Here is a 21329-nt window from a genome sequence, read left to right as displayed (position 1 = left end):
CTTTGTATTTCTCCCCACACTCTTGCAGATCCAGTTGTTGGTATGTGTCCTATCAGGGGACATAGGGTCACAGATATTGGAAAGTGGTCACTATCTGTTCGTTCTAATACTTCAAGTGTTCACAAATGTGAATAATGAAGACTAATTTTGTCGATAGCTCTTCTCCCATGTTTGTTCAAATAAGTGTACTGACCTTTAGATATGTCTACAGAACTACCGTGAAGAGTAAATAAATTAGGTTGGGATATGAATTCCAACAATTTCAGGCCCCGTGCGTTAAATTTCTAATCCAAAGAACAATGTGAAGTTAGGAAGATACCTTCTAAGCCTCAAGGGAATCCTCCACAGTTGCTGCAATTGGGGCATAAAAACCAAGGACTACAGATGCTGTGGGGAATTTATGGTTGAACTGCTCCACAGTAGGGTTGTTAGATCTGACCAAACCTTGGCAGTCAGTGTCAGATTATAAGTAGAGGGGAGGTAGACATTTATACGGAAAAGAAAGATTCTTAGGTGTGGAGAGAATAGTAACAAGTGTAACCAGTGGTTTTGCAATTCATCCAAGCAATTGCCATTAAGATATACTTATCTTTCCAAAACAGCATTTGAACTTACTCAAACTTTTATTTTGTTTGCACTTCACTTATGGTTACAGAAGGCTTTTCACTAGTTGTGCTCAATGAAAAAATATTTCTTTCGACAAGGCACAAATAACTTAAATTGAAATTTTCTTGTAGTTTAATCTTGTTTTAAAAAACTGCAGTAATGTACAAAATCTAATATTAAGGATATACATTTACTACCAAATACTTCAGTGACAGAATTAAACGAATCAAGCACAATGATGCACAAGTGTCGGAGTACACAAATCACTTTTTTGGGTGCTAATACTTCAAGTCTGTTTAGACTTGTTCCGTCCATTTCCACCATTTCACTGCCATTTTGTTTTCTCTAGTAAACTTGTGCTTTCAAGCACATGTACACTGCCCTGAGTTTCTTAGAGGAAAGGCAGGATGCAAAGGGGATTTACACCAATAATTTAAATATTCCCCAGAATGGAACATGGATGGCAAGGTGACAATTTAGATCAATACTGAAAAACAGTAGAGATCTTGTTATGTTTGGGCCAAACCCTTCTGAACATAACACTAAACAGGACCAGGTTCAGAGTTTTGTTTGATTTGGACAGGGGAGAGAGGAATAGACAGAAACATAGAACACATTCTCTGTGGGAAATCTACCAACATACCAAAAGAAAACAATATTTGCAACTTGGCTACATCAATATTTTAGGTGACAGAATGATAGAGAAAGCCAAGTCAACGTTTATTTACAAAGCTCCTTATTTCATGTTTATGTGTGTTTAGAAATCTGTATAGACATTACAATCAGCCTTGTAGCATAAAGCAATGTAAAATATAGCTGCAATTCAAAGTAACCTTTTAGTTATCAGTAAGGCACAACATAGTAAGTTGAGCCTGTTTTTGAGACTCCTCCCGTAGCAGCTCTAACTGCTAAAAAGGCAGGCCATAATGGTTTGCCTCTTTGGGAGTAGAAGCAAATGATGATGAAACCTCCATGGAATCTACACAGACAAGAATTCAAAGCTCTCTGTCTGTGCAGTGTACCACTCATACATGGGGACTTGCCAGTTTCTCCCTTCTAGCAGGAGCACTCTATGCTCCACAAATGTAACTCTGAAGGTTGGAGGCCCTCAAAAACAGCATCTGCAAATAAGGAACCTGATGCCAAAAAAAAAAAGGGGGGGGGAGATGCTGCATCTTGTCCCCTTGTGCGGATGGAAATGCCTTGAACCTGTGTATGGGTCTCTCTGGATCCCAGTAACTCTGCATGTTACTGTATGACACAAATGATACCTGTTGGACAATATTTTCTTTCTGAAAGCATGCAAAAACCTGTTTGCGTATGTATTTCAATTACAATGGATAATGTGCCCACTGCTCTGAATGAAAAATTCTTTGTGTTTTAAAAAGTTGGCATTAAGCTTTCATGGAACACACATTAAAAGTAGGCCATTCCCCTGAGAAAAGGCAAAGAAAACTTTCATTGGTAAAACTGCATGAGGCTTGAAATGTTCATTTCCATCTCTTGAATGGTATACATTGCAAATTCTACTCAGAGTACACTAGGTGAAGTTAATAAACATGACTATCTTAGGTTCATTCAATTCAGTGTGTCTTCTCTGAGTAAGACTTGGTTGAACACAACTCCTTGATTTTAATTCAAATACTTTTTTTCTTTTAGTATGTCTCATGAGACACACAAGCTAAAAGAAACCAATAAAATATAAAACAAGTAAAAAAATATGCTTCCATCCAGGGAGACACAATCAATGCTATGGATTTAGCTATGACAGAAGGAAAACTAGAATGTCTTGGGCATGTACTTTCTGAGGATCATGATTCTACATGCTGAATCACAGCACGAATTCTCCTCTAACGGTTAAAACATTTGGCATAAAAGTATGCAAGATGGGAGAATGGCTTGTTTGCTGTAAACCTGAAATGTTCAAAAGTGGTTCTCTAAAGGTTTGGGAGAAAATACGGTAACTCAGGGAAATCCATTGGGGCATTTCTTATTTAATCCTGAGAAAGTGTAAAGGATCCTATAATCAAGAAAAAGCCTACTATGCTAATTACAGGGCCATAAATAAAATCTAAGAACAACTATGTCACATGTATTATATGGAAAATTAAGGGTTTGTGGGGTTTTTTTTAAAAAAAGATTTGTTTGAATAATGAAAAATCTAAAAGGAAAACATTTTCTCCTACAGAAAAAGCAGTCCTTAAAACATGAAAATTGTACGGGATGCATTAAAATATTTGTTCAATGTTTACATAAACAACACACAGTCACACATAAACAGACAATCATGGTGTGTTGATTGTTATTCAACACTATTTAAATCTATACAACAAACATAAATAAAACTGTTTAAACAAGCTAGTACAATATTGGTCTGGCCAATGCTTTTTCATGTTACCACACAAAACTGTAGATTTGAATTTTATGCTTCAACCTAATCAAGACCAGGAAAAGCAGATTACATAAACAAAAACATAGGATGGTAGCCAATGTTATTCATTCTCAGAGTAGATTTGTTGAAATCAATAAATTTAAGTCCAATAATTTCAGAGTTTCTAGTCTGAGTATGACTTAGGTATCACTCATGAACATATTTATGGTCTAAAAAAAATGAAGTTGTGACTCATTTGGTTAATGCAAAAAAAAAAAGGTACAATTTGATATAAATGTTTAGAACAAACCACAGTCTTTTAGGTTATTCTTTATGATAACATCAGTTACAGCATCAAAAACAAACTGAACATTCTTAGTATCTGTAGCACATGTGAAGTGAGTATAAATTTCCTTTGTGTCTTTTCTTTTGTTCAGGTCCTCAAATTGGCACTGGATATATGCAGCTGCCTCTTCATATGTATTTGATCCTAAAAAAAAAAATGAAATGCACAAACAAAATTCTAAAACAGAAGATTGTAGCACATACTATATAACAACAGGGACAGTAACAGAAAGATTGACTAATTTTCATCTGGCATATTTGAAGGATCATCTTTATACCTGCTCAGGTAATATCATTAAGAATCTAATAACATCAGCTCTAGTAACTTCAAAGTTTAATTTATTTGCTCCATCTTCTAATGTGATTTAAGCTAATACCTATCAAGAATAGTCTTTTTATATGGCAAACAGCTCTCTCTTTACCCTAGAAAGGGCAACATTCAGAAACTAATGGGGGGAAATTTCAATCTTCAAAAGTGGCAATTCTACAGCAAACACATTTCCAAAAGAGACTATAGGATGTAATTGCAGAATTAGAACTCAACTAGAATGTTGAGCTAAGATGATGATTTTCTATCCCACAACAGTAATTTAGCAATGTTAAGATCACTATTGTCAACAAAATATTGACATTGTCACTGAGCTTATTTTGCATATTTAATTTTCAATTGAATTGTATGAATGTAAATTTCTATTTCATGACATCTGACCCAATGCTTCCCCCCCTCTCTTTTTGTATGTGTGTCCTCTAGTATAAATAGATCAATATTTATTTATTAAATTTATATACTGTCCTTCATCCACAGACCTCAGGGTGGTTCACAACATAAAAATACAATATAAAAGCACAAAATGCATGATAAAAACAGGAACAAAACAAAAAAACTTCCTGTAGCCAAGGAAGTGGGCTTTAGTCTACAAAAGAATTAATCATAGAATCATAGAGTTGGAAGAGACCACAAGGGCCATCGAGTCCAACCCCAACTATTGTCATAGTTGTCTTGTTAGTTTTTAAGGAGCTAAAGAACTCTGGAAAAAAAAATCCAATATTGTGCAGATAGACTTCTGAATGCACAATGCAGCCCCCTACTTTCTTCTTCCTCTCCCCAAATCTGCTCTAGATTAAATCTCAACCCTCCAGTGAACATCTGGGATTGTTTGTGTGAGGGGCATGAGGGGCTGCAGAAAGAAGAAGGAACATTCTGGTTCTGCCGGCAGAAGTCCATTTCTCTAATAGGTGGTCAATCCCAGGATGTCACACTTTGTTTTTACTTATGCATAGTAAATGGTAGAAAAATTGTAATTTAATTATTTCTAGAATGCTTAATACATACCAGGGGTGACTAATCCCTGGGTTGGAGCCTGCATCAGACCCTGCTGATTTCAGTAGTAAAAAGAAACAAAAATTAAAGTAGACATGCTGCTGTTGTGGATGGGTAAGTTTAAACTTCTCAGCCCAGTCTAGCAGCCTGATGGGCATACAAATCACTTCTTCCCCGATCATCATATATATCATTTGATGAGCAAGGTGGGGAAATATCTGCCCTCCCTGAGGGATGGGCTGTGTGCCTTTGTATGTGTGCCTAAGTGTGGGTGTTTGTGAGAGCATCTGGTGGCTATACCCACTGGAGGTATGTGGCCGCTGAAGGGTCAAACCCTTGGCTCTAAAAATGTTAGCCAACCCTAAAACCATTCAGAGCGATTAACTTGTAAAACAAATAAACTCTAGCAGATCTAAGGTGCAATCCTGTTTACTCAGAAATAAGCCACTCAGTGTTCAATGGTGCATATAAGGATTATTGCCTAAATCACTAACAGTTTTTACACTTATCCTTATCTGGCATAGCATTTTTCAGAACATAAAGTTCTCTCTGAATCATAGACTTTGTCTTAAAACTTCTAAAGTGAGATATGTCATTTGAAATAGGCAAAAAGAAGAAGAATGCTTGAAGAGAGCTATGTGAATTTTATCACTGCAGATTTTTTTTGGTCATAGGTAGATCAGAACTCTGAAATAAGAATCTGGTAGTGAAGATTTAGCCTGAATAAATTTGGATTATCTGAGATGTTGCTGTGGCAGTCAAATTTACGAATGATAAACAGTCATTATAAACTTACTGTATTTTTCGCTCTATAGGACGTACCTTTTCCCCTTCAAAAATGAAGGGGAAATGTGTGTGCGTCCTATGGAGCGAAGACGCTATAGCCCCGCGACCCTCTCCCGGCTGGAGAGGTGACGCGCGGCTATGGCAGGAGCCTCTATAGCCGCGCGTCACCTCTCCAGCCGGGAGAGCGCGCGCGGGGATAAGCAGCCCCCCGTGACCCTCTCCCGGCTTGAGAGGTGACGCGCGGCTATGGCAGGAGCCTCTATAGCCGCGCGTCACCTCTCCAGCCGAGAGAGCGCGCGCGGGGCTAAAGAAGCCCCCCGCAACCCTCTCCCGGCTGCAGAGGTGACGCGCGGCTATGGCAGGAGCCTCTCCGCTGCGCCTTTCCGCTGCTCCCTGACCTGCTCTTTGGGGCTGGTGGTGGGCTTCCTCCCGCCAGCCCCAAAGAGCAGGTTGAAAGGAACCTGAAGCCTGGAGAGCGAGAGGGGTCGCCTGAACGCACCTTAAACGGCACCTTGTTTCAGAGCGGGAAAACAAGAGGGGGAAAATTCTCCCCCTCTCTGCGCAGCGCCTCCTGCCGCTTCGCTGAAGGGGTGCTGGGCAGAGAGGGGGAGAATTTTTTTTCTTGTTCTCCCCCCTCTAAAACAAAGTGTGTCCTATTGTCCGGTGCGTCCTATGGTGCGAAAAATACGGTAACTTATTTGTATATTGCCTTCCTGCTAAGTAATGTACAAAGTAACCTTCCTTGGCACACTTGTTCATCTAACATTATTTTTCAAACATTCTACTGTCACAGAAAACTTCCCATTTCATCTCTTCTGGTGCTCCAACCCCAAGTTGCTACCATGAAGCTCCTGCATGTTGCAAAGTATTCTGAGTCATGGTCTACAGTTCACATAGTTTTTGATGGGGCACTGCAACAGGATTCCTGGTCTTACCACTGCTCTGCCTTAATTGAGAGTATACATAATAATAAAGTCCATACTTCCTTACAGCTGTACACTAAAGTATAAATCTGTCACTATTACTTTTCTCCTCACTACGGAGTCCCTGAATGAGCTGCTAAAGAGAGATAGAATTTCTTGAAAGAGTTTGATAAGCACTGCTTTTTCATATAAGAATTTGGTTCATTATTATTATTACTTTGAAGCATCTCTTTTTCTGGGTATTGAACAAAAAACACAATGTAGTCTCTGTCCTCAGGCTTACACAAAAATCAAATTTTCAAACATTGATTATACAGACTGCAGATAATATCCTCATTTAATCAATACCGATTATTAGAATACTACACTACTTTTTGTAAAAGGTTAGAGTGGGCTATATGAGCTGCACAGTGAAAGTCTCTGACTTACAGTAATCCGGTACTTATTTACAAGTATGGTTTTCTCAACTGTTATAACCTAAGGTATCAGATCAATACATTCTCTTCTCTATTTCAGTTTTTGTTTCTTTTGGAAATAAAATGGTAAATACCTGGATATTCTGGGTAGCAAATAGTGAGGGGGCTCCTTTTGATTTTTTCTTCAAAAAGATCCTTCTTATTTAAGAAGAGGATAATGGAAGTGTCTGTAAACCATTTATTGTTGCAGATACTGTCAAATAATTTCATGCTTTCATGCATCCTATTCTGCAATGGAAAAATATGATATATAAGTTTAGACCCCTCTTTCCTACCCAATGAAATCCAAACATCATGGGGGTTTTTTTTTTGAAGCTTGTGTGTCAGGACATTTTACAAGTTACTGAACTCTCCAGGAGGACAATGGATTAGATGAAGAAGGGCAAAATAATAATTTCTAATGGATGCTTATATGTTTCAGGCAACGGCCTCTATTACTCCAAAGTTAAACACTTTGAAATTCCATTTATATGTTTAATTCTCCCACTGGAATTAAATGGGCGCCTAAATCTTAATTTACAGTAACTTTTTTTCTATATTCTTGGAGACTTGCACATTTTGCTTTCCGTGGGATCTGACTCTGGAAAAGGTTGCATTACCAGTTTACAAAATCTATAAACCATCATCTGCTTAGACATGGTGATTAACCCACTCACATCCCCTATCTAATGATGATAAATAACAGGACAGTATTTAATTTAGAAGTTTCACAGAATACAGGGGTTCCTTCCACGATTAGCTTTGGTGGGTAAGAGCTGATGCTATGTGCTCTTGCTTCTGCAGCACACAATAGTTTTGGAAGATCCATAAAATATAGGAAGAACCCATTACATGCCTTTTTCCATGCAGAGGAAACTGAGCAGTGCTGACATTGTTGAGTCTGTATAGGTGACCTAAATTGTCCAGTATTACGAAAGTGGCACAGGAAGCTCATATGCTGTAACAGATCTCATGCTGCTGTCATTGTCAGAAGGGGACCTAGGACTACTGTGTAACACAAAGAGCTGTACTAACTTGGCTGGGCCTAATGTTCCTTCTTTCAAAGTGGGTTTACTTGCCATTTCCTCATCTTCAGCAAGGACCAAATCATAATCACTCAGTGCAACACAAAAAATTATGGCTGTTACTCCCTCAAAGCAGTGAATCCATTTTTTCCGTTCTGATCTTTGGCCCCCAACATCAAACATCCTAGAAAAAAATGGAAGAAATGTGAATGATTATTTAAAGACGGGATTTCCCCCCAAATTCAAGAATGATTCTTCTGATTAGGTCAAATGTAGCTGAAGATGTAGGCTATTGCAATTTTAGCCTCCAAATTTGCCTCCAAACACTGTTATGTAGGAGCAAAATTTAACCAGATAACATTTTAAATTACAGGTTTCTATGGTCATTAATGCAGATTATTAATAAATCCACATTTTAGAATATGAGCCAAAGAGTATCATCACAGTAATACTACATATACCTGCCTACAGAGCAGCACTATATTTGCCTGCAGTTTTCTCTAATCTTACCTGACAATTACATATATCCTCGCCTCTCTTCCTCAGATGTTAACACCAGGAAAGAGAGACGGAAGGGACTGAAACCAATCACTGGGAAATGGGTTGGAAAGTTAGTTGTGTAACTGATGTGCTGTGCAGCTTAGTGCCCTCTTATTATATCACATTCAAATGCAATGATTTTTTTTCCAGATTGCTTTATAAAGATTGCTAAATAAATTCTCTAATGCAACCCACCCCTCCTTCTCCTGCAGAGCAGCAATACAAAATGAATATGAAAATTATAAGATTCATGCATTCATTGCTTTTTTGGAGATAAAGAAGAATTATAAGTTATGAAGAGCAAACTGAAAAATGGCATGTTATAGAAGTTAAGGATATCCAGCAAAGAAAGTAGGAATTAGAAAAAACTCTTGGAAAAGAGAACTGTTAATATATCTCTTTGCTTGCTTTAGAATGCCTCAGAACAGATAGTAGGATTTTTTTCCAATGGACACCAGGAAAGTATCTATATTTGTAAAATGCAATAGCTTTTACTCTTTGAAAATATTAACGTTTTATACAAAATATTTACACAAAATATATACATATCATATTTCTTGAGACTACTCACTTAAAATGGAGATCCTTGAAAGTAAAATGAGTTTCCACTATTCCTGTGGTTTTCACTCTAGTCCTGAGGACATCCTGCTGTGTCGGGATATAGCTAGTCTGGGCTATCCTGTCCAAGTCATTCAAGTAGCTAGAAGTATTTTTTTAATGTATAAAATAAAAATAAAAATCAACCGTTTGATACTTAAACATAACATGCAATTTAAAACAAATGGCATGAACAGTAAATACCAACTTCATGCTACTCAGGTATTGGTAGGGTACAGATAAATTATGGGCAGTTTTGAATAACTCTATTCTACACCACCTGACACATTTAGGTAATACAGTAGCAAAATTTTTAAAAACATGATTTAACAAGTAAATAAACTCAACAACACTCGCAGTAAAATCCTATGAATTTGTACATAGAGACAAGTCCCACTGTAGTCAATGGGGTTTCCTCCCAAGTAAGAATGCACACAACCTAAAACTGTAATCTTACACACACTTGGTGGGTAGCCCCACCAAACCTAGTAGGACTCGCTTCTGAGCAGATATAGAATTGTTCATTTTCTTCAGGGGAAGTCCCACCAACATCAGTGAGATTCACCTTTAGGTACAATTGGTAGGATAGTGATTATAACCTCAGAAGAAATAAATATGTAAGATGAAATGCTAACAGGAAATTAAATTAAATGCTGATTTACCAATTAATTAAATCTAAGGTTGATTCTACATGTAAAAACCCATTGGGGAAAATAAGGCTGATTTCATACACATTCTGGCTTATCTAAAATCATGCGGAGATGGCAAGAAATACTACTTGCTTTATTAAGTTTGCAGAATATGTGTAGTATGTAATAGTAGATTAAAAGCAAGGTTATGTTTATTTTACCACCTTGCCAGGTTAATCTGACTCCACTATCCAGGTGTAGCCATTTTGTTAGTAAATATAACCTATGGATTTTGCTATCTTATATTACATACGTTTGTGTGTGTGTAAGTAATGTATGCATAAATATGTATTGAAACTATTTAACATTATCAATGGGTCTACTCCAAGTATAAACAATGTTGAATATTGTATTACCCTATGCATATATGTATAAAATGACAACTTCAGAACATTGTGATTATTTCTATCCTGGCAAAGTTGACACAATTCATCACAGACAGTACTATTAATTTTAGATGTATTTCATTTATTTGGCAACATCTTTTTTAAAGAACAACAACACTATACTGGAAATAAAATGTATTGCTATACTTTGCTCAGCTAGTTTAGGGATTTAATCAGAAATATAGTGATAAGAATGTGCTCATCTCAAAATCTCTTTGGCCTTTTTTTTTTTTTTTTTAAGAGTCCCTCACTTGTATCCCTCACTTGCTGCTTCTCTTTTCAGCAGCAAAATGAATTTGGCAACTGTGCCATCACAGCAACACTGGTTCTTGTTTTAAGCTTACTATGCTGCTGAGTCATTAAGCTGATACTCTCTTGATCTGTTGAAACAAGCTTGAACGCCACTGTCTCTCCACAGTCTCTTGATAACACCAGCAAGCTCTGCTGTCATAAAGCCTTCCTCTGCTGATCCAGCAAGAACGAAGAGTTGACGAGCATCATCCTGTTAAAAAAGAAACATAAACTGTGAAGGTTCCCAGAAACTCTATTCAGCTTTCAAACTGTCATAATAGCAAAACAGCTGTTTACTTTTCTACAAAGTTGACAATCAATTCACATAAATAAAATTAAACAAAAAACATTGACATCTGTATTACAAGAAAGCCTTTTTTAAAGAAAATGGGGATTTCCAAAATGTCACAGAATTGTAGAGTTGGAAGGGATCCCAAGGGTCATCTAGTCCAACCCCCTGCAATGCAGGAATCTCAGCTAAAGCATCCATGACAGAGGGCCATCTAGCCTCTGCTTTAAAACCTTCAAGGAAGGAGAGTCCACAACCTCCTGAAGGAGTCTGCTCCACTGCTGAACATTTCTTACATTTCTGAACATTTCTGAACAAGTTCTTTCTGATGTTTAGTTGTAATCTCCTTCCTTTTAACTTAAAGCCATTGGTCTGAGTCCTACCCTCCAGAGTAGGAGAAAACAAGCTTGTTCCATCTTCCATGTGACAGCCTTTGAAATATTTGAAGATGGCCATCCTATCTCCTCTTTTCCAGCCTAAACATACCCAGTTCCTTCAACCATTCCTCATAACACTTGGCTTCCAGACCCTTGATCATCTTGGTTGCACTCCTCTGCACATGTTCCGGCTTGTCAACATCCTTCCTAAATTGTGGTGCCCAAAAGTGGACACTGTATTCCAGGTGTGGTCTGACCAAGGCAGAATAGAGTGATACTACTGCTTCCCTTAATCTGGACACCATACTTTTGTTAATGCAGCCAAATTATTTAATATACTACTTCTCGAAAGCTTTATATAACCATCAGATACAAGTTGCCTTTCGAGCAGAGGTAGGGAACCTGAGACCTAGCAGGTGTTATTGGACTCCCATAAGCCCCAGCAATCATGGTCAAAAGTCACAGATGATAGGAGATGTACTCTAATGGCATCTAACTGTCTTCTTCCACCTTGTTTAGGCATGAAGGGGGACAGATTCTTTGTCCTGCCTTAAATTTTCCACAGGTCTTGAAATTAACTGACTTTATTTTCGTCTAGTCTTTTACTTCTTTCACCCATGCCAAGATTTTGGGATATGAAAACTTGCCCTATTTTGCAAGCTGACTCCTTGTCCAGTCAGAGAAGATGTGTTGAAAGAAAAAGATTAACTATTTCACATATAATATAGTTCACTAATTCTTGTAAATGGATTTCAGAAGTACAGCAATGAAAGTGAACATTAAGTAAGGAGTACATCAATGCTTACAGCTCTGGCAGAATCCCCAAAGTCTATCTTCAACCTCCCCATTGCTCTAATGATAGCAATAATGGATTGAATTGTATTACTGTAGACAACAGCTTTGTACTGTTTACATTCTTCTTCTGAATAACCAGCTTCATGGATAATCCTAAAAAAGAAAGAAAAATCAGTATTTGTTTTAACTAAAAGTCATCTATTAACTTTGTTTTCACTCCTAAAACATACTTACTTCATTTGTTTGACAATTGTGCTTTTTCCTGATTCACCAGCTCCTATGAAAAACAACACCCAAAACATTGTTAACCAAAAGCCTGTTGCTCATTCCATATATCAGCACTTTTCAAGCTTTATTTCCACTGAGGTTGAGAGGTTGTGCAAACAAAATATCAGTAATAGTAGTCCACATTCCTTTTAAAAAACCAAAATAGTTTGTCCACCACTACTGATCTTCACTTGCAAAGCCCAGCTATAGGAAACTATGGAGCACATTCTATGCTGGTGTCTCAATTCATGCATGAGGCCTAAGCACGCCTTGCCAGCACACTATACAAACTGTAGAATACAATGCAATGTTTGGAAATCAGTGTGAAACTGATTGTAGGAAATTTGAATTCTGTTAAATGTGTTTTACAACGTTTTATGTGTGGAACATTTTAAAATTCCCTTTTTCTGCACATTTGGGAGTTTCAATTACCTATATTAACAATTTCATCATTAGGAAAAACAAGTGGAATCTGTACAAATACTAAAAGTACATCCCTAGAAACACTCCTGTTAAAGAGGTAATCTGGTCATACCCCCCCCCTCCAGAAATCTGAAAGAGGCCAATTCACTCTCCCTTCAACTCCCTGTTTCCCATTTCTCTGTTCTAACTGCATGGTTCCGTGACGCTATCAAGTACTGCTTATTATATTGTTTGGAGTGGAGTAGCCCTTTTAGGATTTTTTAAATTATTGGAATGTCTGCCTGTCTCAGGGTTCCCCTGAGCCTGTTGATACCGCCCTCTTGTCAGTGAATCTGTTCTGATTCCTAGACTCCACACTCAACAAACTAGAGTTTGCTATTAATGGAAATAATGAAGTTTACACCTCTGCCATTAAAACAATGGCATTAAATCTGCACATACAAAAACCAAGTTACTAAGTAAAGGTTGAACCTATTGGCAATCTCTCTCCACACACCCCACCACACATTATTATTAATAGTTTCTTTTCACATTTACACCATAATCTGATTAGTTGCAAATTACTTCCTGGAAGATAATATTCCAACCTGGGTGTGAGTCAGGAATATAACTCGAGAACCAGGATAATTCAAAATACCAAAGAATGAACACAAAACAAGTGGATATCACCATTGTACAGGCTAGAGGGGCCTGGCTGCTTACTACCAGAGAAGAACTGAAGTAGGTGAACTACTAGGAACATGGCAAGCTTCATATTCCAATACAGTGGTACCTCGGGTTAAGTACTTAATTCGTTCCGGAGGTCTGTACTTAACCTGAAACTGTCCTTAACCTGAAGAACCACTTTAGCTAATGGGGCCTCCTGCTGCTGCCGAATCGCCGGAGCCCGATTTCTGTTCTCATCCTGAAGCAAAGTTCTTAACCTGAAGCACTGTTTCTGGGTTAGTGGAGTCTGTAACCTGAAGCGTATGTAACCTGAAGAGTATGTAACCTGAGGTACCACTGTATATAATTCTAGGAAGCTGCCTTATACTGAGCAAAGACTGTGGCTCCATTTTGCTCAGTAGCCTGGAGACACCAGAAATTGAAGCTGGGATCTTCTTCAAGCAAAACATATGTTCTGTTACCAAGTTACAGTCACTGCCTGAGCAGACATAAGAAACAATTGTATTGCTACAATATTTACATGTGAACATCCACACACTACTATTCCGATATATGTTAAAGTTGTTGGAGAGAAGTATTTTAGTATTTTAAAGTTTTTCACTAAATTTCAACTAAATTAATGATTTATAAAACTAAGAGATCTTACTATCAGTTCTGAGATTTCATGAATTTGAACAGAAGAGGTAAACTATTGTGCTAACCCACCTGGGACCTTGCAGTAAAGCACAGGTAAGACATTGAATAAAAACATATATAACTCTATGGATTCCAATTATGCTCCCTTCTCATGAATGCATCTTACTGATGAAATCACATTAAAAACCTGGAGTGCACTCCTGCTTCTTTCCTTTGAAGCCTGGTTCATCTAACATCATGATGACATCAGGTAATTGACAGGTGAGCAGCCCAACAGGAGGAAGATTCACAAGTCTGATCCTTGCTTCTAAACCAGAGACAGCCTTCCAAAATCAGGCTACTCAGGGACAGCCAAAGTGATGTTCTCCAAATGTTGCTGGACTATCATACTTGCTTGTTGGCCATTCTGCTATGGAATTATGGCAGTCCAACATCTGGGGAGCACCACATTGGTTACTCTGGGCTGCTGATTAAGCTTGGGGTGAAACCAGTATTTTGTACCTAAGCACCATTTGAAGGAGATGGTTCCAGTAAACAAAACAAAACAGAAAATACTGCAAGCCTGAAGTCTGTCCACACCAGGTTTCTCCCATGAATTACTTCACCACTTAAGAAAAATTATGTGGCCTAACAACTCTCAGCACCCTTAACAAACTGCAGTTCCCAGGATTCCCAGGATTGAGGAAAATAATGATGGTTAAAGTTGCTTCCTAATATGCCAAGATCAAAAATCATATTTTTTTGAAATGTGAATTATCAAAAACAAAACAAGTCTCTATAGCTATACCAATAAGATAAAAATTAGTGGAAGATGATAGGTTAATGTAGTATCACAAAATTAAAAAAAAGTTGATACAGCTTCATTACATCTCTAGGAAGACCATCCAGCCACATACCAAAATATCAAGTACACAACTCATTTCAAACCACAAAAGAAAGCATAAAATGGCTTCCTATTGTTATTCAAGATCACGCTGTCTTTTTAATTTTATGTAATTTCAAGCAGAAATATTGTTTCTCTTTTTTTAAATCTTCACTTTTTTAAAAAAAATCTGGCAACAATTTTACTACCCTAGTTTATTCAGACTATCTCAAAAATCAAATATAAGCCCCATTCTATTCTAATTTCCAAATTATCTGCTGCACATTTCATCTATATAACTTTCAGGACCTTGAGCATTTAATAACCCACACATTTCCATAGATCTTTTTGTTATATTAACTTTGCCAACGGATTTTGGTTGGATCCTTCTGTAGTCATATCCAATGGCATACTAATATAGTGCCCTATTATCATTAATTAAATCAATATACAAACAATTGATTTAACAAGTAAGAGTAGTTACTGGTTGACTTAACAAATATATTTGTAAGAGAAGTTACTGGTTGACTTAACAAATATATTTTCAAGTCTGAATTATTTTACAGTACTTGTGTTCCTGTTCGCTTCAATTTGAACTCCTCATTCTGTTACCTGGAAACCAGTCTGCATTTACATTGAACACATTTGTCTTTTCAGAAGGCTGCAAACAAACATATGGACCTATTTAATGGAGTATTGTGGGTCGGAGGTGGAATCACTGAAAAATCACATCAGTGTTGCAACTGAGAAAAGAAGAACCTTAGTTCCTGTTAAACCATGATTCTGTGACCACATATTTGCGTGTTTTAAATTAATCAGAAACTAACACCCCCCAAGTAATTCACATTAGGAAGGAGTGCTATTAGTACACTATTACACAGGGTAAAAGGTAAAGGGACCCCTGACCATTAGGTCCAGTCGCAGACGACTCTAGGGTTGCGGCGTTCATCTCGCTTTACTGGCCAAGGGAGCCAGCGTACAGCTTCCGGGTCATGTGGCCAGCATGACCAAGCAGCTTCTGGCGAACCAGAGCAGCGCACGGAAACGCCGTTCACCTTCCTGCTGGAGCAGTACCTATTCATCTACTTGCACTTTGACATGCTTTTGAACTGCTAGGTTGGCAGGAGCAGGGACAGAGCAATGGGAGCTCACCCCATCACTGGGATTAGAACTGCCGACCTTCTGATCAGCAAGCCCTAGGCTCTGTGGTTTGGACCATAGCGCCACCTGCGTACTCCCTGTGTAATATATATAGTTTAACTGAGACCCCCTGCTCCTCCTGATATTTTAAAATAGAATTTTCAAGATTTGGGGCAGGGGATTTATTAGCTTTGTAGGGTGGGGTCATTTGAGGGGGCAAGTTTCTTTCTTTGGTCTTTTTTATTTGGGCTTAAATAGGTCCATGGGTCAGTGGAAGACAGGAGTGCCTGGGGTGCTCTGGTCCATGGGGTCACGAAGAGTCGGACACGACTAAATGACTAAACAACAACAACAACAACAGGTCCATGGATCATTGCCCCTGAGAACCCTCTCCCACTTCATAGAGCCTGCCTGGCTCCTTGATATACTCGAGAGCTTAGGGCAATGAAACAAACTGGAAAACTGCTTGCATGCAAGAGAAGGAAAACTCTAGCTGAATGCTATCGAACACTAGTGAGGACTCATTGTTGAGCCTAACTAGTGACAGGGAAGGCAAAAAGAAGGCATACTTGCCTGCCTCCATTGCATCCTTATCATGTTGTCCGGCAGACGTTTTCTGGGAAGTGTGGGGTCTTTTACAGAGTGGCTCAAAGGAGACGGTAGCTCACCATGACTTGTTTGGAAAGCATTTTGAGGGTAAAATTGCTTGCATCCACAGCTCTCCTGGCACCCTCATTACATATCTTCAAGCCTCTTCAACCATGTTTTTGGCTGCTTGAACAATCTATGGTCTTTTAAATGGGTCTGGGGAGGTGGTGAAGCTTCATATATGAGAAAATGTGTACAGACCGCCTCAAAGCTGCTGAGGGGTGTCCCCTGGTGAGTGTCCCAAGGGCCAGATAAAGAGTCCTGGAGGGATGTTTTTGGCCCCTGGGCCTGAGGTCCTAATTTACAGTAATTCTGAAATATGGTTAAGCATTAGATTTGGCATACTTTGAATGAGAGGATAATATTCCATGCACTTTGACCTGTTTTCAACAGTAATTTATTACAATGATTTGTAAACTGTAGTCCTTGTGTGCTTTCAGGCATCCATTATATTATTATTATTATTATTATTATTATTATTATTATTATTATTAGTTAAATTTCTATACCACCCTTCATCTGAGGATCACAGGGCAGGTTACAATATAAAAACACAAAAAATGCATATCACAGTAATGAACAAAACAATACCCCACCCCCCCACCCCCGTAGTTTAAAATGCCATAGGTTGTTTAATTAGCCAAGGGCTTGGAAAAGGAAGGTTTTTGTCTGGTGCCTAAAGATATGTAACAAAGGCACCAGGTGAGCCTCCCTGGGGAGAGCCACCCAGAGTATCTGGGAAAACCCAACCAAATGGGTGGGGTATAAATAAAAATTATCATTATTATTCCGTAAGCAGGGAGCCACCAAAGAAAGGCCCACACTTGTGTTGCTGTCCTCCATATTAAGCAGTAGAAATAATAGAAGAAAATCGCAAACTCCTTTTTCAACACAGAATTTCACTAAACAGGAGTAACTTGGGCAACAATTCTAGCCCAAGTTACCTAGAAGCCCCACTGAATTCAATGGAATTCACACTAGAAGACATAGGAAATGAGAGCTGGACCATAAAGAAGGCTGATCGCCAAAGAATTGATGCTTTTGAATTATGGTGCTGGAGGAGACTCTTGAGAGTCCCATGGACTTCAAGACCTCTCCATTCTGAGGAAATCAGTCCTGAGTGCTCACTGGAAGGACAGGACCTGAAGCTGAGGCTCCAATACTTTGGCCACCTCATGAGAAAACTCCCGGGAAAAGACCCTGATGTTGGATTGAGGGCAGAAGGAGAAGGGGACGACAGAGGACGTGATAGTTGGATAGTGTTCTCAAAGCTACCAACATGAGTTTGACCAAACTGCGGGAGGCAGTGGAAGACAGGAGTGCCTGGCATGCTCCGGTCCAGGGTCACGAAGATTTGGACATGACTAAACAACTAAACAACAACAACATGGTTTCTAAGACACAAATCAGAGCACTCACAGTTCGTATCTCACTTCTAACATTAGTTCATGGCATGTCCTTAGGCAAACTACTCTACTGGATGCAACCAAAAACCTCCTCCATCTGCAATGTGGTGATAGGGTTTATCCACAGAATAGTTTACATACTATTTACATGTTTGTTGAACAGTTAACTGCCAACCTAGCAGTTGAAAAGCATACCAGCGCGAGTAGATAAATAGGTACCACTGCAGCGGGAAGATAAATGGCATTTCCATGTGCTCTGGCTTCCGTCATGGTGTCCTGTTGTGCCAGAAGCAGTTTGGTCATGCTGGCCACATGACCCAGAAAGCTGTCTGTGGACAAACACTGGCTCCCCTCAGCCTGATAGCAGAGATAAGTGCCGCACCCCATAGTCAAATCCGACTGGACTTAACCGTCTGAGGTCCTTTACCTTACAATATAATATATGTGAAGTGTTTTGAATGCATGAAAGCATTATATAAATGCCTATTATTATGTTCATTGTCCAAACTGTGGGTAATCACAATTAAATACGTAGCCTAACAAAATTAAGGGTAGAGTTCCATCAGCACAAGCATTTATCTGCCATATGAAACGACCTCTCACCCTGGTGTGATGTTGCAGCAGTTCTAAACTTCCAGAGCAGATTTGACAAAGGAATGGGGGGAAGGAGGGAACCTCATTGTGCTACTGGGAGTCCTTACACTGGCTTCTGCAAGTGCACCAGGTGAGTTGAATCTGGCCCTAAGTGTCAAAATATGGAAATATAGGCAAACCAGAACAGTATTTAGTTAAATGAGGAATTGCAGCGCAAATTAAGACTTTTATTTGTTTCATCTGTATCACTCTCCTATTCTATCCTCGTAACTTGAAAGTGACCGGCTTTTAAAATACCCTATTTGAATACTCTAGATATGTATATATGCAGAACAACCCTATGCATATTTATTCAGTTCCAGTGAATTCAATGGGATGTACTTCCAGGTAAGATTGTAACCTTATGCACTTACATGCAGGAGTGAGACGCACTTCTTGGTAAATATGAAGATCATGCTATAATTCTATGCACACTTACCTAAGGGGAGGGGCTGTAACTCAGTAGTAGAGCACATGCTTTGCATGCAGAAGGAGCCAAGGCCAATCCCTTGCATGGCATCTTGATGCAGGGCTGAGAAAAAATCCTGTCTGAAAATTTGGGAAGTTGATACTATCAGTGTTGACAATATTGAGCTAAAAGGACTAATGGTAGGATTTAGTATAAAGCAGCTTCCATTGTTCTTATGTACCTAGGTGACAGTCCCATTGAAGTCACTTCTGAATAAATGTAGTCATAAATGCATAGTCAATCAGGCTAAAAAGGCCACAATAGCCAATGAGAATTTTCCTAGACCACAGATATCACTTCAGCATAGAATGTACTATTGGGCTGCAATATAAAGAATAAAAATATTTGTATTTATCGCACATGACAGATTTACACACTTTTATCAACACATAAACAATATCAATATAGGAAAACTAGCATGCATGAAAGTGCTCTGAAATGCACTAAGTTATCCATGGTGCGCAGGACAGGGGAATACGTATGAAAAATAAGCAGCACAAGCTTTATTATCTGGTATAAACTTTCATAAGCAACAGCCTAATGCAGCAACACACATTTCTGGAACGGGGGTGGGGCACCCAAGTATTTTCCTTCCATACTAAACAACAGAAAATATTATGTATAGTAAACTACTGTAAAGTTTTCCAGATGCACCTTATTTAAAATGATTTTCATCTAACACCAGTACCCCAAACTAACTTAAGTTCCACAGTGTGTATGTGGACTTGTTTACTTTAGGGAGGGGTGTTTTCATTTAGCAATCCTAAGCCATTTTTTATTCCTGACACCAGTCATCCAACTATTCTAAGAAATGTACAGCTCAAACCCATGAACATTCCCATCCTATTCGCCAAGAGTAAGTCCCACTGACCTGAGTTCAAAGGATTTTCACCTTCAGGTCTGAATTGCAGTCTTCATGCTAGGAGCATTTCACCTACACAGCCCTGTAGTTATGCTTTTGCCATCAACAGAAGCAAACCATTCAGGCAAACAATAGGAGTCCAAGTGACATACTGCAGTGAGGGCTACAAATATGGTACCCGAGAAATATGGCTTCGTTCAAATGAAAATGCCTTTACAGCTGACCACACATCACAGATCTCTCAACACAGAGGTGTTCTATCTTACCAGCACTTTACCCACCACCACCCCAATCACAATTAAGATGCTCAGAAGGCAAATTCCTTCCCCTGCCTGCACCTTTCAGCTGAGATCAAGAGGCTGATAACTTGCTAACTGGCAGGGCAAAAAGTGGAAAGCAGCAGGCGAGGCCAAGGGTGCGATCTCGAGGATGCAGTCTCAACCCTTTCAGCCTTGCAAGCACTTACTGGAGAGCAAGTCCCACCAAACTCTACTTCTGAGTAGACAGGCGTGGGACTGCCCTGTCAGTGCTGCAGAGGAGGGAGGAACGTGATCTGACACGCAACTGATCATTCACACGGGGCTAAAACTGCGCCTTGTTTTCCTGCAGGATGCTGCCGTGGAGAATTCAATTTCTGGGCAAGGCTGCGGGGAGAGAGAGCAGCAAAGCGAGAGAGAAGCAGCCTCCTCTCCCGCCGTCCTCACCCAAGAGCAGCAGCTTGACTTCGCGGGCCGCCTTCTCGCCATCCTCCCTCAGGTTCCTGTCGATCATCTTGCTCCTCTCCACCGCCGCCTTGTCCTCGGCGCTCAGCGTGCAGCCCATCTTGAAGGGGCTCCGGCTTCTTCGAGAACGCGAAAACACCGAGGGAGGGGAAATCTCCTTTGTCTTCAGCCTCAGTAGAGGAAGAAAGCGGCAGCCCCGCTGCTGGGATGGGGAGGGAAAGACGGAGGCGCGCCTGAGGTGGTTTCCCTCAAGCGTCTTAATAACATCCAAGGCTCGGACGGCAGCGGCGAACTGAGGCGCTCGTCAAAACAAAAAGCCGCCAGGCGCCACCCAAACCCGCCAGCCCCGCGCGGCCTCTCGCCTGTCCTCCTCACAAGCCCACTTCAATGGCTCTGCCTCAGTTTCCCCCCCGCACCGCGCGCGCCCGCGACCCCCGCCAAGGTGGGACGACGCCGAAGCCGCGCGGGCAGCCAAGGCGCTCCCAGGCAGGCGCGGCCGCCTCTGCTCCCCTCGCCAAGCCAGCCGAGAGAGCGGGGCCTCGTGTGTGTGCGCGCGCGTCTCTCCCCCCCCCCCCCCACGGAACTGTTGAGCCTCGCTCGGCGGCGCGTGCACGCGCGCACCTCCCCTGTCTTTTTTTAAAAAGAAAAGGTGGGGAGGGGGAGCGGGCGTCTGGTGCGCATGTGCAGGACTGGGCGTGGCGGCGTCGGGGGATAATTAGCATTGGGGCGGGGGTAGTTCGGGAAGGGGAGCAGCCCGTTGGTGGGCGGGCGGGGAGGGGGCTGCGCGTGACGTCAGCGC

At 40.1% G+C, this 21329-nt stretch overlaps 1 protein-coding gene across 3 annotated transcripts; it reads right to left on the bottom strand.

The window, feature by feature from the left end:
- Positions 1-604: 604 nt before the first annotated feature.
- Positions 605-21329, bottom strand: LOC310826544 (guanine nucleotide-binding protein G(i) subunit alpha-1). 3 transcript variants are annotated; one of them, XM_083701622.1, is made up of 9 exons: positions 20513-20646; positions 18917-19026; positions 12031-12073; positions 11808-11949; positions 10389-10546; positions 8944-9072; positions 7887-8016; positions 6903-7056; positions 605-3467 (listed from the first exon to the last, which is right to left on the bottom strand). In XM_083701622.1, exons 2-9 carry the CDS (start codon positions 18990-18992, stop codon positions 3277-3279), a joined length of 1023 nt encoding a protein of 340 aa, XP_083557748.1. In that variant the 5' UTR covers positions 18993-19026; positions 20513-20646; the 3' UTR covers positions 605-3276. The 3 variants fall into 3 exon arrangements, with proteins under 3 accessions (XP_083557748.1, XP_083557746.1, XP_083557747.1); XM_083701620.1 differs by lacking the exon at positions 20513-20646 and adding an exon at positions 19128-19159; XM_083701621.1 differs by lacking the exon at positions 18917-19026 and having other exon boundaries at positions 20513-21329.

This window comes from Podarcis gaigeae (genome assembly GCF_964106915.1).
Source record: "Podarcis gaigeae genome assembly, chromosome: 10".
Classification (NCBI taxonomy): Eukaryota; Metazoa; Chordata; class Lepidosauria; order Squamata; family Lacertidae; genus Podarcis; species Podarcis gaigeae.
The sequence above is the reverse complement of the archived record's forward strand: the minus strand, read 5'-3'. Positions and strand labels throughout refer to the sequence as shown.